Source organism: Trachurus japonicus, chromosome 21, assembly GCF_045865225.1.
Source record: "Trachurus japonicus isolate A0001 chromosome 21, Traja_1.0".
Lineage (NCBI taxonomy): Eukaryota > Metazoa > Chordata > Actinopteri > Carangiformes > Carangidae > Trachurus > Trachurus japonicus.
The window spans coordinates 25738863-25759232 of NC_140927.1; the positions used below are offsets into that span (position 1 = coordinate 25738863).

Sequence of the window (20370 nt, forward strand, 5' to 3'; positions counted from 1 at the left end):
AAATCACTTGAAGAATTGTGTATTCTTAAGTTTTAGAGCTAGTCGAGAGGCTTAACTATAGTTTCTGTTGTTTCTGTAAGTCTACGTACACGTAAATATGCGACTGCGGTGGTTTAATATTATTCCGCTCACCTTAGGTGGAGAAACTGTTTACAGGGGCAATGTTTTGTTACACTAATGTGCATCACAGTATTTATGTTTAACGCATATGCGTCTTGGTTCTTTAACTCTTTGTTTTTTTGTTTTGTTTTTTTGCTTTTTGAGCCCAGTTTTTATTGGATATTTTCATTTTGTTTTTTTGTCATGTCCCTTTCCCCACTAAGTCACCTACTTACAAAAACAATAAAGAACACACATGTTGTTCATTTCAGGTATTCACATAGCGCTGCTTCAACGTGGAGACTTCGCAGTAACGTTCCCTGCAGGCTTGGACGTGAGGCGACGTGTTTTTCCTCTGCTGTTTCTGCCATGCTACTCTAACTTATGTCCTCTCTGTGTATGACAGGAAGTCATGTATTTTCCTGAAGGCTTTTTTCTTTGAATAAACTTTAAAAAGTAATTTTAAAAGTTTTGAGTTTGTCCTTTGTCTTTGATAGGCTGCACGGACACACACACACACACACACATCTACCTGTACATGTTGAAGAGACATGAACAGCTGCTTCAGATAAAGTAGTATCGGTGTGTTGTAATTTTTGACTTCTTGAGGCCATCCTGTGGTGTCTTCATGTCTGATCTCAGTGTGAGTGGGTGTCTGTGTCCTGCCGAAAAGAGAAGTCATAAGAAAAATGTAATTTTCTGAGAATGTAGATTTTTAGAAGCAGCTTTCCTAGTTACTTCAGGTTGATGCACACAACTCTATATGATGTCTCCACTGTTAAATGCTGCAATGGCTGAACTCACCTTTAGGTGAACTTTGAGGTTTGACATCTTCAGCTTGAACCATAGTTAATGTTGTAAGTGGTCATGTTTGTGGTGGGAAACATGGTTTTTCTGAAAATGTGAAACAAGCTTTTGCTTAAAAATCCCATCATGGTAACACTTTATTTTAAGGGGTCCTTGTTCCTGTGTATCTACCTAATTAATTACAGTGTAATTACCTATGTAACCGTATGTAATAACATGTACTTACATTGTAAATACATAGTGTATTTTGGTGTACTTACAGGTCCTTGTTACACTTGTAATAAGAAATGCCAAAGTGGCCTCTCTCTTTGCACAAGCATTTCTTATTACAAGTGTAACAAGGACCTGTAAGTACACCAAAATACACTATGTATTTACATACGGTTACATAGGTAATTACACTGTAATTAATTAGGTAGATACACAGGAACAAGGACCCCTTAAAATAAAGTGTTACCCCAATCATTTATATTTGTTGGTATAAGATCTGATCCGATGTTACTGCAGACATAATTTTCAGTCTTTGGATCAGGTTTTGCAAAACTTATCGTTTTCAAACTATGACTGAAAAAGCAACAACACATTCCTGGAAATGTCTTATATCTCTAGTTCCAGTCAGGGTCAGTCTCAGCGCATTCACATTGCTGGTAATCATTAGGTTATACGGTGATAACATTACCGTTATCATGGTTTGAGTAAGGTTTTTGGTCAGTTTAATTTACTTAGATGCTAAGAACTGCTCTGACTACATGCAGTCTGGAGTTTGTCATACGTTGGTGACAAATAAATGGCATTTATTTCCTGTAAGAGCAGGCGTCAATCCTCATCTGTAAAGATTATTCATTTTAAAATGATTAAATTAGTGCTTCCCCAGAATATTTAATTTATAGATGCCACTATTTAAAACATTGTATCTTAATGTTTTCTGCTGTATTTGAGCTCCATCACAGGGGAATTTCAGGTATTTTGATGCACCAAATGGCCTGCTGTCCAGTTGATTGATAAAAATGGGTCATATTGGGCGTATCATGTAATTTTACTAATACGTTAAACGGCTGGAAGGTTATCTCCTCCTCCTGTGCAACTGTTTAGTCATCTAGACTGTCCAGTGTTATTGAACACCCGGGTATCAGACAATGAGGCGATCTGGAGAATTCCCAAACCATGCAACATCTCCTGTTTTCTCAACGGCCAGTGTGAGTTTAATGAACAGTATGTTATGTGTCGCTAACCTTTTAACCTGCATGTGTCAAAGATCCTGGAAACACAGCGCTACTGCGTTTTAATGCTCTGTTGTTAGTTTGCTGACTTTACTCATTCTGTATTTGCCTGCGTGTATGTGTGTCCAAATATGCCACAACACCGATAAAAAAATCAATTCCAATTAATGATGAAACTGCAACTGAGGATGGTCCAGGTCCAGATCCAGAGACATAAACAGATTCTGCTGAGATGAAATTTGGAGGAAGAATGAAAAAAATCAGCTGTTTATTTATTAATGATTTGTTCTGTATTCTCAAAAGAAACATTCATCTCTCAGGCTTCTTAAAAATCAGTACACCTACTTATTTATGCAAGTATCCAATCTGCCAATCATGTTGCAGCAATGCTATACAAAGAAATCATGCAGCTACAGGCCAGGAGCTTCATTTAAAGTTCATATCAACCAACTAAATTAGTGAAAAAATGTGATGAATCTGGATTTCAGCTGAAAAAGAGAAACCACTGACAATGGCCTCCTCAGTCACCAGAACTAAATTCAGTAGGTCATCTTTAGATGTCGGATAGCAGGGCATTGGCAGAATTAATATGCTGCTGATAAACCTGCAGACATTATGGGATGCAATCCATGTAAAACCTCAAAAGAAGGCGTCAAACATCTATGCAGACTCCAAACTGAGGCTGTTTTGAGAGCAATGGAAGAACCTTCCCAGTATTCGCATGGTGTTCCTAATAAAGTGCTCATTGAATAACATTGTGCAGCTGCAACCTGACATCATTCACCAAATCTCTGCCATGTATCGCTCTGCTTGGAATCAATCACCGTGAATCCAAACAGACCGAACACAGATTTAAATAAAGTAAACGTTTCTCCTCAGCCTCAATTGCACAAGATTCAACCGGCGAACTCCCAGCTACCATGGAATCGTTTCCATGACAACTTACCTTGCCATTTTCTACTACACTGCTTGCATCACTGACAAATACGTGTGTCACCTGCATGTAGTAGTATGTCTTTATTGTAAAATGCCCAGTCATGATCAATATGCCACCCAGTTTGAGTAATGCACAAGAATGCACAGAAGGTGAATGCCATAGTTTCTGTTCAGGGCAGTGACGGAGCAGTGAGTCACGCCGCTGTTACACAGCTGTTTTCTAACGTTTGTTTATTCAGGAGAGGCTGGCTCCGTGCCAGGTTTTCCTGTTCAGGCACAATCTGCTTCAGAGCCAGTGATTAAGTATTCAAGAAAGAATTTAAGTGAGTTTATTTTTGTTTTTTTTAAATCACAGCCCTGCTCACACAAATCTTTAAGCAGTTCACTGGATCAGTGATCTTGCTCAAGGACAGTCCACGTCCTATTGACTGCAAATACAGTTCAGAATTTGCTGGCTTCCTTTTTTAAAACGGAGACAGCTATTGGATAAGATCCTTCCTTTGTGTTCCTGTTATGTAAAGTAGACAAATTCAGACCGCAGTCTTTTTTTTTTCTAAAAAGTGGAAATTTCAAAATTAGTTGCATAATTAAATGAAGCCCAGTTACTCTCTGTGCACTTCACAATAGTTTGCCTGATAATTCCAGTCATCCCTTTGCCAAACCTTATCTTAAAGTGACTGGTCATGATGTTATAATTTCATATGACGTTCAAGTTTTTCTTGTGCAATACAAAAACTCAATGGCTACTACGCTCTGTACCTGTCTGTGTGTATCCACTGGACATCCAACAGGACATGCATGGATGCAGCCCTGAGCACAGTCCAAGCTTCAAGCTTTTCAACAATTAGTGACAGAAATCTACTCTTACATCAACATAAAGCTTCTCCTCTGCTGCCACCAACCCCCCCTCCTCCCCCTGGTTTCTACTTGCAGCAATATCAAATGGCACCTGCTCTGATGAACGCTGGAACGCTCACGTACCGCCCGACAAGAAAATTAGGGAATGTCGCACATTTCAATATAGACCTGCTGGTTCATTATTAGTAATCATGCAGCTGTAGAAACAATACAGAGGTTGTCACCACACCCCCCCCCCGTGAGCTGTGCTACTCCTCACACACACACATAGATACACACACTACACAACACAACACTACACAACACAACACAGGTACTACTGTAATGGTTGCCCTCTGTTCAAGTGACTCATTCAACAGCATTGAAACTGGTTAATAGGTGATCATCAGATGATCAGAAATTCATAATTCACAATGACAAAAACAGAAAATAATAGAAAACACAATAGCCAGGAAGTGAATGTGTTAGTCTGTGAAAATGACAACCCATCAAAATACCAAAAATGCAGATCACTACTAATGCATACATAACATATAATATATAATATAACAATCAATAATAATTATTTGTTTAGAAATTATATAAATGACTCCAGGTGAGTATTAACCTGTTTAATCATATAGACAGAAAGCAGGCCTAAACCTACCACCTCTAAATAATAATAAAGTATTTTCTATCTATTCTATCCTATCTATCTATCTAAAACGTATACGAAAGTACGAAAATGATTTTATCGATGTCTATTTTTCTACAACTATCTGAGTTGAGAACCACAGACACACTTCTTTACAACCTCCATTAAAGTGTGGTGGTGACAGAAATGTCAAACATCTGCAGGAGCAGATACTGTTAGTGGATAGAAAAAGCTTTTTAACGACGTGACTGAACAAGTTCTGGTGAATTGATGTTTTTTTTCTCTCTCTATTTCATCTGTACATATCTGTTGTGTACAGTATGTGTCCATGTTCTTGTGCTAAAACAAACTGATGTCCACCAGTGACGCAACAGGCGGATGATGTCAGAGGAACGGCAACAACAGATGTAAACACTAGAAAAACTAAAACTCTGCCTATTCATCAGAATAAATCTGCAGGAAATACCTCGAGCTTCTTTTTGTTTTTTTGTTTTTTTTCCCACAATGTATGTGTATGTGTATTTGAGAATGTGTGTGGTGAGCAGTCATGAGTGGTGAGCTGGACAGGACACTGAGTGAGATACAGTACATTGGGAAACCTGAGAAATTTCCATCTGAGGGGGGTGGGAACCTTGAAAAAGAGAGCGCAGGTTCCCCCTGAGCGGACGACAAACTGACCAGATGCTCCAGTGCACACGCTCAGCACATCTGTCTGTCCTCACCATCACTCTGCCGGGGGACGCCACCATCACCACCACCATCACCATCACCATCACCATCACCATCACCACAACCTGTACACCGTGAGTCTTCTTAAACATGAATGTACAGTACTTTTAAAATCAGTGTGCCTGTTCACTTGTGTCAATTATTTTTAAGTACTGTATATAACAATATATGAACAAAATACTAGTACATTTTTATATTCTACATTTACATACGTACATACTCTTTAATACTTTTTTTTTCTAACATCATAATGTGTCTTTTTTTAATATTGTTTGATTTTCTACCTTTAATTTTTTTTTGTTGTTGGAATGTAGACTATTTTCATTTCACTTACAATAACTTTAAATTTATTCAAATAGTTGAAACTTTATGACTACACATTATAAGGCATTAAACATTATTAAATTAATGTATTTAGTTAATCAGTTAAAAGCCTTTTTTCCTACATTGATACTAATTAGTATATAATTTATAGATACAGTTATAAATGTGTATTTTCATACTTGATCAATTACAGCTTTTATTAGTAAAGTATTATATAACAGTTATTTATGATATATTAATGGTTCATAGATCATTTACAATTATTTTACAGCAACTATTCAGGCACACACACTATACACACAGTGTTTTTTTTGTTGCTGTTTAGTTGTTGTTGTATTTTAAAAAATGTACTTAATATTTATTATATGTGCCCTATTTTGCTTTGATTGATGTCTGCTGCTGCAATATCTTATTTACATACTAATGGTTAGTGAGCATGTTAACAGATGTTTAGTGTAGATGTTACTGCTGAGTAGCTACCAGAATTAATTGCAGTATTAGTATAAGTATTTAACGAACAATCCAAAATGATCTGCGTCCACTTTTTGAGTGAATTTATTTCATAGAAAATGGTAAAAACATTTACAAAGATACTTATATATGTCAGTGGGAACATTTTTTATACTGTCATCATAAAAACTCAATTAAATATGTATTGTTGATTGAAAGGCAGCTGACGCACTGCAGTGACGATGACTACTGATGGTGATTATTGGTCCCTCTCTTAGTCGACAGAAACTCCTACAAATAGCAAACAGTATAATATGCGTAATATGCAATCAGCAAATAGTGAGATCTGACGAATCGAAATCACGCTTGGTATGAGTTGTTACTTTAATTGGTGCTGTCCATGGGCCAAATTTTCCATTTAATCCTGCATAATGCCAGATTTAATGCCACCATGACTCATGTGTATTCATTTACGATATTCACTTAGAGCAGCAACACTCCCACAGATTTTATGAATGGGATCATCCTTTGATGACATAGTAGGACAAAGGTTTTCTCACTGGAAAAAAAATATCACTAGAGCGCACGTTTGTGTGTGTGTGAATGAGTAAGTGACCTAGAGAGTGGGATGTGTAGTATTGCCTGATGTCAGCTGATGTGAGGAAACAGAAGCAGAAGTGAAAATCAACATGTTTCAATGGAAATGATGATTTAACTCGGCCGCAGAAACTCTCTGCACGAACGCGAGAGTTCACCTTCCTGTTCCTGACAGAGACCCAGCTGCAACTGAGGAAGAATAGAAAAGAATATAATGTGGAGTATAAATTGACATGGATCAAATACCTTTATTGAATATAATATTTCAAATCAAGATACGTAAAATGTCAGTGTTATTTGTTATTATATGCACAGTATATACACAGCATAACTAATCGGACAACTATTCTCATTAATCTTATTCATTCATTAACGTTTTCTGAAACCATAAATGTAAGCTTTCAATTAAGCAACTTACTGAAACCAAAACAGATATTTCAGTGTACTATTCCTGATAATTATCAAATATCGCCGACCTCTGATATGAGTGCCCTTTAACCATATAAGTGTGACTCATCTCATTGGTAAACCCCTGTGGTTAAATCTGGCTGCTCAGTGTGGAGGCGTGATGGATGGGAGTGGTAGATGACAACTCTTGTGATGACAAAAGGTTTACAATCTACAAGAGTATAAATAAATGTTAAACGTCACTCCATCTCAAAGCCACTTGAGGTATTGGTATCAGTAAAATCCCAGTCCCGGACTTAGCACCCTTGGTCAATATTTAAGTTGGTGCTCCATTAGTGGCTCTTTGTTATCCCAACTCTGGTTCCTGTTAATTCATTCATACTCTTCTCTCGTATCAAACCCAAAATATTTCCATTGGGCTGTTTAGTTAGACATCTCTTCACATTTTGTGAGCGGACCTTTTATTTCAGATTTTTTTGTGCCCCTGCAGACTGTCATCATGGTCCGTCTGGCATTAATATTGACTGTGGTCATCATTGACCAGGTTTATGGAAGACCTCCTCCGCCCGTGGAAGGTGAGCATCCTCTATATGATATGTAGCTACACAAACTGTGATATCATTGTACTCTGTATCATGCACAATTGATAACCAGCTAAGTGTCTGTTGAAACTGTATAAAAAAATCACATGTGATGGCCTACTAAGAACTGTTTTTAAAGTTTGTTATTTTAATGGATGACAACAGAAAGTAAGCCTCTCTTTGAGGTATAATATATTGTAATAATACATAATATGCAAAATTGTAAACTAAAAGTTCTGGTGAACAACAGATGAGATGGAGTTGAAGAAGAATACCACAACAGTAAACAGTCTACTGTTATTTTTTAGTACCACAATACTTTGTGTTTGGATCTATATTGGATCTATGTATTAGCCTTAACGGTAACACTTCACTTGACGCCTATCTCTATAACGCATTATAACCATACTTATAATGAGTTGTAATGCAGTTATAGCACTGTATAACTATAGTTATAAACAAATTCAAACAAATTACCATAATGCTTTATGACGATAATCATAACACACTAAAGCATTTTATTGTGACTTATAAAGTCAGGAATTATAATAAGTTATAATTGTTAGTAACTGGCTGACAATGCCCACATTGATAATGCATTATAAATATAGTTATAATGTGTTATAATTGGCTTATAAACGTGTATAACTATCATTATAAACACTCATAAATGTATAACAATAAGCATAACACATTATAGAGCATTATAACTCCATTATAATACTTGACCTTATTATAAGCCATTATAAAATGCTCTATGATGTATTATGCTTATTGTTATAAAGCCTTATGATAATTTATGAGTGTTTATAATGATAGTTATACACGTTTAAAAGTCAATTATAACACATTATAACTATATTTATAATGCATTATCGATGTGGGCATTGTCAGCCAGTTACTAACAATTATAACGTATTATAACACCTGACCTTATTAGTCATGACAAATGCTTTATAGTGTGTTATGATTATTGTTATAAAGCATTATGATCATTTGAGTGTTTATAACTATAGTTATATAGTATTATAACTTATTATAAGTATGGTTATAATGCGTTATAGAGATAGGCGTCAAGTAAAGTGTTACCGCATTAACACTTATGTTGCTCTAACTGTTTATAACTAATGTTCTGGGTGCTGTCTCTCCCCTGCAGGCTGTCAACATGTGTCTAAGGAGATACCAATATTCAGAGCAGAGGGTGAACCTGTGATCCTCTCCTTCCCAAATTTAAAGAATCGGCTCAGATCACTCAACATCGCCCCCCCAGCAGCAGGGTACATCTTCACTAAGGACAATGGGACAGAGGGCGAGGCCACCGAGGGCGATGGGCGTGTCCAGCAGCATGACAGACAGCTGTGGTTCCTCCCAGCTCAGGCCTCAGACTCAGGGTTATACAACTGCACTTACAGGTATCTAAGAAGGTTGTGCTTTCTCTGAAACTTGTATTTCTATTTTTGCTTTAAGGACCGTCACATGCTCAGGCAGATCCAAATGTTATCATTACTTGCCACAACTTCATGCTCAACACAAATTAACATTTCTGTTCTCACTTTTTTTTTCCTCCAGAAATGAAACCTTCTGTTTAACCGGGAGCATCAGGCTGTTTGTGTACGAGTCCAACTCTGCCGACATAAATAAAACGTACTTTCCAATCGAAGCCTTTGTGGGAGAAGACCTGAAGTACGGATGTCCCCACCTAAATTCTACTAAGTTCAACAAGACAAACAGAGAGATAGAGTGGTACAAGGTGAGAGGAGAATGACTTTTACTACAGAACAAACACTCAGACTGAAATCTTTAAAAACTAATTTTCTGACCAGACCTTTTTTATTTTACAAAAAGCCATATTTGTCTTAAAATTTGTCTCAATTTGTTGCAACTACAAAATAATTTGTTTCAAATGAGAATTTTCTTGATTTATAACAAAAAGATATTCACGCTTTCAAGATATGTAGATACACTCACTTTAGAGAATCATTTATTGTTTATAGTTAATAATAGTTAATAACTTTGTGGAAAACTGTGTAATTTTAGTGAATTTGACAACTTGTTTTGATGAAGATTAATATTATGAATCCATCAAAGAATTTGTTTAAGACTGTTTTTTAAAGTGTGAGAACTACATTTCTTTATTTTAATTGTGCCATTGAAAAGGAATTGTGTAACTTAAGCTGAAAACTGTCACTAAAACGTATTCCCCACAGTGGGATTTAATGATGCCCATCACCAGAGATCTACAAAAGTCATACAGTGTATTAATTATTGGCCCATTAAACACTTTAAACATCTTCCCACTCTAGGGATGCTTCGAAACAGACAGATAACCCCAATTAAAAACCCATACAGAGTGTAAGTGCCTTGCTTTTTCCCTGTGAGTGATGCAGTATGTGTTTCCCTGACAGAACGCCAGCTCTTCTGCCTTTCAACTGAGCAGAGTGAGTTCCTCCAGCCCACACAGTGGTAAGCTAATTATCCCTGAAGTGAAGAGATCCCATGCAGGTGTCTACACCTGTCAGCTCCCAGTCCTCATCAACAACCAGCAGTACAGAGTCAGCAGAACCATCCTGCTCCAAGTTGACGGTAGGTGATGTGTAGAGTCACAACACTCATCATTTCTGTGATGTACAACACTCTTGAGAAGTCAGAGTTTTAGTTTTCTATTGCAAAAATACTCCTATAAATAATGGTTGCCATTATTTAATCATATATACATACAGGCTTAATATTCTTTAACATACAAAACATAACAGTGGACTTTTAGTGATCTAATTTAAACTAGTGTGGATAAATTGCCATAACTCGACAAACTGAGTCAGTATGAAAACAAATGTATTATCTTATATATTACTTTAATGATTAATAATATTATAGATTATACATTGGATACCTCAGTTACCTCCTCACATCAACATTTCTGAGCACACTCTGCCCTCTACTGGCTGAACAGATGCAACACAATGACTTATAAGTTGGGATGAATTGTTGTTATGTGAAACAAGTCACTGTTGCAGTTATTTGAACAGTTTCTGTGTCTTTCTGTGTAAGAACCACAATATCCAGATCCAGATCCATATTATTACATAGACTACGACACCACCAGTGTTCCTGACCTCTCTGGGACCCCTGACCCAGAGCACGTGAGCAGCAGCAGCGACAACGACGTACAAAGTGAGTTTTTTTTCTTATTGATTCATATCTCTGTGGGAACAACAACACTGATGCTCCTAAATTGTTTTTATTCTATTTTTTATTCATCTATTGATTAAACGTTTGTCTTTTTGTCTTAGTTCCACCTATTATTATTTCACCCCTGAATGGATCCATTATTGAAACTTCGCATGGTGAGTGATTAAAATCTTTTTTATGTAATATATATATAAAATGTCATCCTTCAAGCAAAAAAATGCATTAATGAATTTATATAATTAACAAAAGCTCTTTGTCAATTTACTTTTACCTTCATCTAGGTTCAGGAGTGGATCTGCTTTGTGCGGTGCTCACTGAGTGTCAAATGGCAGACGCCACTGTTGTCACATGGCTCGTCAACGGCCAACCAGTCGAGTCATCGTACCTGGATGGGCGAGCCCTGCAAGGCGGAAGGAGGTCATTCTCTATTCATTTTTGATTTAAAAACAAAAAAACAACTTCATAGAGCACAAAGGGAACACAAGCCACTTTACAAATCAAATATAAATTCTGCAGACTTAGAAGAAGTGATTCAATTTCCACCTCCTGTCGCTGAGGAAACACTTGGGATTGTACCGTCTTAGATTTTGATTATCTGATGGACTGAGAATAGAGGAGCTATATAATGAGAATTTTTTGCCATGTTACCCACCCAGATAACACCACGTTAACAGATGTCTGTCTCAATGTTTTGCAGGGTGACCAAGGTGTCCAGAGACTGCCACATTGAGCTGAGGCTGAATGTTGTAGGAGTGACGGAGGAAGATGTGAACACAGAGCTCAAGTGTGTCACTCAGAACCGAGCAGGAAGACAGGAAGTTGTCGCACAGCTACAGCTAGAGGGTAAGTTGTGTGTTTTAATTGAGGTACATGCCAAATAGATGATATTTTTCATTATAGCCCTTGTTGATGATCTACTGAATACAAAAACAATAATTTACCTTTGTGTTTCTCTTTGCAGACACAACATTCACATGGCTGGTGGTGGCTGTGGTGGCCATATGCTGCTTCCTGACTGTGGTGTCCATCTTCATCTATGTCCTCTTCAAGCCTAAAAGGAAAAATAAAATGGATTACATTCTGGCTCGACAGAACAGCACCTTCTAGCTGCGTTTGTAACACGTTCCCTCCACAAACAGACTTTTTTCAGGGATTTAGTATTCTTAAACCAGCAGCTGCAGTCAGCTGCAGTAGCATGCTGTTACCCACAGTCTTTCCACTTGCTCATTCCCAAGTGAGAGAATTGCACAGGGATGTTTTTGCCACTTTTGAGTGATGCAGTGGGATGTATCCTCCTGTATTGTATTGTATTGTATGGGCGTAGCGGAAATGTCTGGCTTAGATGCTTCACAAAAGAACGACTGGAGTTTTCATAAATGGTCAAAGGCTTCCACCATGGCAGCATCTGAATATACATGTATACAACTTTATGTGAAGTCAACTAATTTCAATTGTTTACTTTGTTCTAACACTCCTTCAAAAATACACTGGCAACTTTATTAACAGGCACACCTGTAACGTTTAAGAAACCCAATGCAACTCTTTTCTGCAAACTATGTGATATGTCTGTACTGTATAATACGTTGTCTCAGGGAAGCATTTTGCAAAGTACAGAAATGTTCAGTTCAGATTTGCTTACCAGCTTGTCTGCACATTTACATGACTAATCTGACTAAAGTGACTGAAAGCGGTCTGAGAAAACAATCTGTTGATGTTTTTGCACCATGATTGATGTTATGGTCATACAAAACAAGTGTTACATTAATGTTTTAATAAAATCATTTGATGGAGGTGATGGTTTAAATGTTTTGGTGACTATCCTAAACTTGAAAAATGCATAATATTGTGTAGTTATTGCACAAAAAATACATCAAAAACATCAACTGTTTACAGTATTCACACAATAGGGACAGAGAGTTACAGTAAATGTGTACTGTGCATAGTGTCATCAACACAGTGCAATAAGGTCACACAAACATACTCTTGAACTCTACAAATGCCAATAGAAAATAGGGGAGACTGGGGACAGTTGCAACAAGGGACGGTTGCAACAAGCCTTATTTCTCCAATCAAACAGAAACATGCTAGAGTGATGACACTCACACTGCACATTCACAGTTAGACCCTCTACCCACCAATAATAGAAAAGACATATTCAGCTTCTGCTCCTGCTTGTACTGAGACAAAGTTGTTTTAAGGGTATGAAAGTAGCTTTTTTCATGAGCTATATTTTTGTCAGACTGTCCTGACCTTTTGTATGAATTAATCCAAACCTACCTAGTTTGAATCACTGTTTTGTTGACTATCAAATGACATGGTTAGCATGGGTCAGTGTCATTGTGTCTAGCTAGTACATGATGTTTTGTCATGACTGACAGGGTGGAATATGGAAGCACTATGCAAATGCAAATGTATAAAATGAAACATTTTTATCTTAAAATAGGCACAATATATCTATTTTTTTTCTTCATGATGAACAGAACAGCCAATTATATTAAACCACGAGAGACTACGATTTCAAAATAATTCTCCAGATAACTACTATAATGAAATATGCAGTTTGTAGTTGTATCTTACTCTATGGGACAAACGTAGCCACATATATTTTCCTTTGAAAATTAGAGAAAAGTAAATTTATTTGATGTCATACAGTGAATAAATCATCCAAAAGTAGAGTACATGTTTATAAAAGTTTCTTGTATTACAAATAGTTCCATTCTTCTTGTCTCACACTGAGCTATTGAGTTTATTACCACTGTTAACCTCTGCACATTGACTCAAGGCCTATGTCCTACGCAAAACAAAACTCCAACTGTTCTCTGATAAATATTACTAAATAACTAAATAATACTATAGTATTATTGTAAGACAATGTATATTTTAGGAATACTTTGCTTATTGAGAGAAAAATCAAAAGTTAATTAGTGAAATGTAATGTATGTTTAATATGTTGCAACCGTCCCTGATCCGTGTTGCAACTGTCCCCACGTTTGGGGTCAGTTGCAACGTCTGGATTCTTCCATTCAAATGAATATTGTGATTGATGTGTCATATGTAACCATCTTTAAATGGTATGACTAATTAGCTGACAAATGTATGTTTAATCTATAAAAGTTTGATGAGCCTAGTCCAAATAGTCTCTGAGTAACTGAGAAATATGTAAAAAGTGTTGCAACTGTCCCCAGTCTCCCCTACATCTATCTATCAGTATCATTAAGGCCTGTGTGGGATTGGTAAACCTCAGTGTCCTGAGTGTATGGCAAGATATAGACACCAGACACATGCACACAACATGTACTAAGTTAGGTTAGAGTTAGAGTTTCTACCTTATCCATCTTTGGACTTGGAAACATGGTCACCCAGAGGAATCCCATGCAGACACAGGGAGAACATCTACACTCCACACAGGAAGGCCTTGATCAAACATCTGAGCCAGTGTCACCATGTCAATCTGCACAGAAACAGAAACACAACACTCAAATTAAATGACTCATTTAGATTTGTTTCTAGCTCCCTCTACAGGGCAAACAGCACTACCACAAACTGGCAATATATAAAATCAGAGCATAGTTAATGGAGCTCCATAATAGTTATTATAAATCATAATGTTTTTAAGCATAGGTACACATTATTCACACACACAAAAGTCCAAAGCCATATCAGTTAATTTAATCAATATAAATTCATTCATTCATTCATTCATTCATTCATTCATTCATTCATTCATTCATTCATTCATTAATAGGTGGGTAAATAATATAAACATAAGCAGGTAGTTTCTCTGCGCAGCCACAAGAGGTCTCTGTCACCATGACAGTGTTTTAAATGCAGCCTCCAATGACTCACTAATATAAACCATGTGGGAAACAGCAACACAGTGCAGGTTGGCTTTAACTAGGGTTAAAGTAGATTAACATGACAGAGCATCGTACGGTTGTTATGATAGTATAGTTACATGAGTTTACTTCATCACTTCATAAAAACAAAACAAAAAAACAAGTTGTATTTGCTGTGTACGTGTGAGGATCGAATGTTCTCTCGTGTAAACAAGAGGATCCAAAGTTCTCTCCTCCCCATTATTGTGCAACAGATTAGGACATGAGCTGACTTTCAAAAGACCCCTGAGAAGGAAACTGCAACATGTGTTGAAGTCCCAACAGAAGAGGAAGTCAAAGCAGAGGAGGACACGTCCGAGTTTAGAATTGCCATGGCAACCAAGATGGATTATTTTGGTCTGATGCTCTTGGAAGAACCATTACCAGATGTTTAATAATTGTGACCATAAAAGTCAACAACATAATCAGGAAAATTATTGTGAGGCATTCAAACCCTGGCAGACTGGTGTTAGGGGGTCCAAACGGTGCCAAGAAAACATTCCCAACACCATAATAATACCACCACCACCACCTGCTTGGACAAAACACAGGTTGGGGTTCTGCTGCAGTTTCAGACAAGGCTCCTTTTCCAGTTTTATCCAGTTTTGTATTTGTCTGGTTTTGGTGTTTTAACCCCTATGTTTAAGGTTAAAACATTAGCTTTGTTGTGATTGGTTTTACCAACCGAAATTAACCTATAAAAAAAGGAAGTGTAATCTGGCTAGAGACCAAGAGTAACTTACAACCTTGACAAGAGGTAAAGAGAACCAGTCCAACAGCACATAGGAGCGATATCTGAAAGTTAGTTCATATATTCATAATTATCTAGGCTATTAAAAGTTGAATTACTGTGTAGTTTGAACACTTGAAAGCACACAGTATAAGCTTTCAAGTTCCCACACTAGAGAGAGAGTGAGATGTATTGTTTCATTATAAAGCAGGTGTAGCTGTTATAAGTATCACAGTGGGCAGGAAACCCACGGGCAAAACACACACATCCTATTTTGTCTTGAAACAAGCCATCAGGACTTTCTAACTTTGTGATGTCACAACACTCACCCAGTGTCCGAGCCGTTAGGATTAGATTTCTCCAAATGTTTGCCTGAAATCTGCTACATATCGATTTGGACACTCAGAAAACATGTTGTTACCAGAGCTCCAGGGGGAAATCCAACAGATGCAAAACTACAAAAAAGAGAGTGAACTCTAACTCAATCAAATTATTATTAAACATGAAATAAAATACCAGCAAAGTGTGAACTATGGGACCTTTAACATTTGATATGTTGTAAGATGGCAAAACCTTGACCATCTCCAACTAGCATAGTTACTGTACAGTAGCAGGTATACAAGTTAGAGTTAGCAAAATCCCTGCCAAGGGCTACTGTGTTTATTCACAAAATTTACAGGAAAAACTGAGTAGGAACTGATTTTTTCCCCTTGGAAGGGAGAGATTCTCACGTTGGGCTGTTTTTTCTGGTCCAAAGCATTACGCAGCTCTTTGCCTCGGATATACATGACAAACACTCTGGTATTTGAGGAGGTATTTGTCCAGAAACCACAGGCAAAGAGGTCGTGGGAGGACAGGGAGGTGGGGAAAAGGCATTTTAGAAATATAAGGTAGGGTGAATTCTGGCTTAAAAAGGGAAGAAAAATGTTTTGATTACTGCTGTGTTTCAAAGCCGGTGGCCTTTTGGACAGAAGTGTTCCAGTAAGCTCAGCTTCTGTTTCTCCTGCAGCATTTTCAGTCGAGACTGTAGTTTATGTTTATTTATTTAATTGAGTGTTTTTCAGAAATGGGACGAACTTTAAAAGTGAGAAGTCTTCTGATTTTCATCGGGTTACATGAGCTCTGTAGAGGATTCAAACAAGGTGAGCTAAGCATTTTCTCAGAACTACACAGACAGAACACATAACACTGAATATATCATATTTTTAAGTATTATTTTGCATGTTTTTTTATCGTATTTTTTATTTTATTTTATCACTTTGTGCCCATTGCTGTAACTGGTGCACAAATGTAACTGGTAACTGTGCCATTAATAAAAAGCCAAAAAGGATTTTGTAAAAAAAAAAAAAAAAAGAAAAGAACAGTCTGATACTGTTTCTTTTTTTCCCTAACCTTGAATTTCTAATGAAAAAAGTTTTTTTTAAATTGTGAATCTACCATTAAATTTGTGCAGCCATGTCTGCAAACAATTATTTCTTGCTGTAAACATCCCAAATTTGATGTTGACAAGTTTGCTCTGAGCTCTAACTACTGAAATACTGAACAAATGACAAATCTATTACTGACTGATGTGTGTGTGTTGCAGAGAACTGTACCAACTACAGGATCCAGTTTGAGACGGTCTTCTCTGTTCCTGGGGACATGGCTATGCTGAATAGCACCTTAGACGTCTTCAGCTTCACAAGTGTCCCATACAACATCACGTGGTTTAACTCAAGGACGGGCCAACAAATGAGCAACCAGCCTGGTCGAATCCTCGTAAATGGAGAGACTCTGTGGTTCCTCAACGCGACGCTGGAGGACAGTGGAGAATATGTGTGCATACTGAGGTACAACAGCACCGACTAAATAAGATTTCAAAGGTTGTTGGGGATGTTATATCATAATCTGACAAGCAAAGAAAGAAAGAAAGAAATTCTCATTGATTTTCCAACAGGACTCCTTCTCGGTGCTACACGCAGGCCACCGAGCTGGTGGTGGAGCTGCCAGTTGCTGGAGAGTGTGAAAGGCCAAGGAAAGCTGTTCAACACCTTATATATGGAGTCTGGGACACCCTGTACTGCCCTCTGATGGATTACATCGATAAACTGGACAGCTACAACATCAGTTCCTCCCTCAAGTGGTACAGAGTGAGTTATGGGAAAGTTGAGCTCTGATATAAAAGTCTACCTCACATGTTGTTACCGTCATATTTATATAAACAATTCAACATTATTTTAATATGCACCAGTTTGGAAACATATTTTACTAGGAGAAAGTCACACATGGATACAAGTGACTCTTTTTTAAATATCGTGATAAAACCTTTGTGTTTCTTTTCTTCATCCAGGGTTGTGAGCCCATAGTGGAAGGGGAAGACGGGTATACCCACAGGGATAAGACCAAAATATCAATTGGCCCGGTGGCAGCGAAACACAATGGCACCCACACCTGCACTCTGACCTTCACCCTCGGTGGCATCACGGGATCGGTGTCAGAGACAATTAATGCAGAGGTCACAGGTCAGTAGCGGAGTACTATTTTTTTAGCTAGGTGAATTAGTGGAAATTAAAATTATCCCATAAAATGATTCATGAGCAACAGTAGGAGGAGTTGCAAGAGAGAAAGTAACTAAAGATGCCATGTTAGTGATGATTACTGAATATAAGACATAAGAGCTGGTTATGATTGTTTATTGAAATACAGTATTGCTGAGTTTTTATTTGATAAACATGGCCACTACTGTTAATTTATATCTACAAAAATCATGAAAAAACCACATACAGTAGGGACTAGTGGACAAATTACACACTGCAACACCGCTAACAGAGATTACCATGGCAATCCAATTTCTTCTAGATCTTTGGTGTCAATCTGTTTGTGCTATGAATATTTCCATGATTGTGAAATCTACACCACTGTTACAGTATTTAATCTCATCTGTCTTTCAGAGGAGTACTCTTTGAGTCCACAAGTGATTGAACCAGCCGATGAAATTATCAAGGGAAAGCTGGGTAAATACTTTGTAACATGCTGAGAAACATTATCAGTATTTTACAGTTTAAATGTGTATTGATGGCTCAGGATTTGTTCAGTTAACAGGATCATGTAGTATAATCTGTTTTATTATGGTAACATCCAACTAAAGTAATTAATGCTGTGATAAGTTTACAGAAAATTACGAACCACAGACACCTGAACCTGAAGCATTCATTCACACAATTACATTGTTAAAGCAGAAGTAAGCAATATTTTTGTGTTAAAGCAGAAGTAAGCGATCCGGTCGTTTTCGCTAATGCTGCGTTCCAAGCAGGCTTTTGAAATCGTAAATTACAGCTTCAAGTCACACCTTACGACTTTGTAGCGTTCATGCAACCACTATGTTTTTCGACCTGTATTACCTGTGAAAGTCACTATAACGGCACGCGTTTACTTCTTGTAATTCTGACCGGTGAATCTTGTACCAGATCGAACTGGTACGACTTAACAGGTCGGAAAAAAACGAAGTTAAGGAGTTGCTTGAAACACATTACAGTCACGTACTACGTCAACACTTTCATCGGCGTCCCTTGGCTTGCACACACAGCCTGCATTGCGTTTCTCTCTACTTGGATAAAAAGTGTAGGATACGATAAATGTTTTCTTCCTGGGCTCAGAGCATGGAGCAGAGTGAGTGACAGACCCGTGTTTTGGTCCAAACACACTTAGTAAGTGATTGCTGTCGGAAGATTTAACATATAACCCCTTCATGCAGAGGGCCATTTTTGGCAATTTCGCCCTCTGTTTTTGTATCACTGCAATTAAAGCTTTATACACAGAAGTACTAATCCCACAACTTTGGTTTTTGGCTTAATGAATTGAACACCTTTGGTCCCTTGACATTTATATGTATAAAATATTGATTGAGTATTCATAAAAAAATGGGCTTTGAAAATAACTTATTTTTTTGGAAAAAAAAAAACGATGTTTGAAATTTTTGGTGGGAAAGGTGATATATCAAAATCCTAATTATAAATAGGTTGAATTGTTCATATATGGTTCACCACATCCTTGTCAATGTGTACCAAATTTTAGGGTTGATATGTAAAACAATACTGAGGCACTATAAGTTCTTTCAAACAGTTGTTCCTTGCGTTGGTCAGTGTGCAAAAAACTGTCCAAAATTGTCAATTTGGCTAAAATGCACATGCAAGATTTCTAGTGAGATTTTTTTTTTCCACAGATAAACCTATTGGGCCAATCACATTATGGATGGTTTTAGGAACACCAGTTACATAAGTAAATGACCATTTGAAAATTTAATTTATGGGGGATGAATATTTAGTGTCCAAAAACCCATCCAATAATGATTTACTATTTTTGCTGTATTATTATTGTATTTTCCTTTATAACTCCAGAAAGTAAGCATCCCAACAACCATTCAGTATGGCTTAAATTAACAAGGACATTTGAAATGTTCTTTGTCTTTTATTATTATTTTAATTAAACTTGTGCGGTAAAAACTCACTTTTTGTGGGAGAGACTTTGTATTGCTTACTTGTTGACATTAGGGGAGAGGATACCACAGGATCAGATGGGTGAGCTTAAGCTTTGCCAATCAGGGATCATTATATATCAGGTTTTAACCTTAGAGTCTCTTGATATGGACCAAAAAGTTTTCACCCCCGTGACTTTGTTGACAGGCGACTGCGATGAGATGCGCAAGGGTTGTGCGCAGTCGACGGAGGAATGCGAGAGTATAATTGAAACTGGGAGGAGTTACTAACACGCTGTGGTTTTACTGGTCACGATGGATAAAAGTCGATCAATGGATCTATTTTCGAGCACATCTTAGCTTAACAAGGGGTAAGCTTGTAATTATATTCAGTGTTTTTAGTGGGGGGTCTATGAATTCACAAATGTCGTCTTTTTTCGGCACGCGGAAATGCCTTCGGGTTTGTTTGTGTTGAGTGAG

The 20370-nt window shown here is 37.3% G+C and overlaps 2 protein-coding genes and 2 long non-coding RNA genes across 9 annotated transcripts in view; 2 read left to right on the forward strand and 2 right to left on the reverse strand.

Moving 5' to 3' along the window:
- LOC146965360 (uncharacterized) lies at nt 1–11234 on the reverse strand. Its single transcript, XR_015034585.1, has 2 exons — nt 11104–11234; nt 1–761 (listed from the first exon to the last, which is right to left on the reverse strand). It is a non-coding gene; the product is annotated as an uncharacterized LOC146965360 (long non-coding RNA).
- LOC146965361 (interleukin-1 receptor type 2-like) lies at nt 7553–12340 on the forward strand. Its single transcript, XM_085764616.1, has 11 exons — nt 7553–7637; nt 8800–9055; nt 9213–9393; nt 10049–10226; nt 10707–10814; nt 10934–10987; nt 11120–11249; nt 11530–11675; nt 11794–11989; nt 12027–12119; nt 12175–12340. The coding sequence occupies exons 1-9, from the start codon at nt 7562–7564 to the stop codon at nt 11937–11939; spliced, it is 1275 nt and encodes a 424-aa protein (XP_085620742.1). The 5' UTR covers nt 7553–7561; the 3' UTR covers nt 11940–11989; nt 12027–12119; nt 12175–12340.
- Nucleotides 11774–20370, reverse strand: part of LOC146965362 (uncharacterized) — a 14205-nt gene continuing 5608 nt past the window's right edge. The window contains exons 2-3 of the long non-coding RNA XR_015034584.1: nt 14159–14283; nt 11774–11883 (exon numbers count right to left, since the gene is read on the reverse strand). This is a non-coding gene — a long non-coding RNA (uncharacterized LOC146965362). The remainder of the gene's footprint in view (nt 11884–14158; nt 14284–20370) is intronic.
- LOC146965363 (interleukin-1 receptor type 1-like) overlaps nt 16069–20370 on the forward strand; it is a 26468-nt gene continuing 22166 nt past the window's right edge. For 2 of the 6 annotated variants that reach the window (XM_085764611.1, XM_085764607.1), the window contains exons 1-2: nt 16078–16418; nt 16502–16579. In XM_085764611.1, coding sequence (XP_085620737.1) covers nt 16504–16579 — 76 coding nt within the window. In that variant the 5' untranslated portion in view covers nt 16078–16418; nt 16502–16503. Of the gene's footprint in view, nt 16419–16501; nt 16580–17022; nt 17267–17373; nt 17567–17766; nt 17939–18367; nt 18431–20370 lie in introns of all 6 variants that reach the window. The other 4 variants (XM_085764614.1, XM_085764615.1, XM_085764613.1 and 1 more) reach the window with 4 other exon arrangements.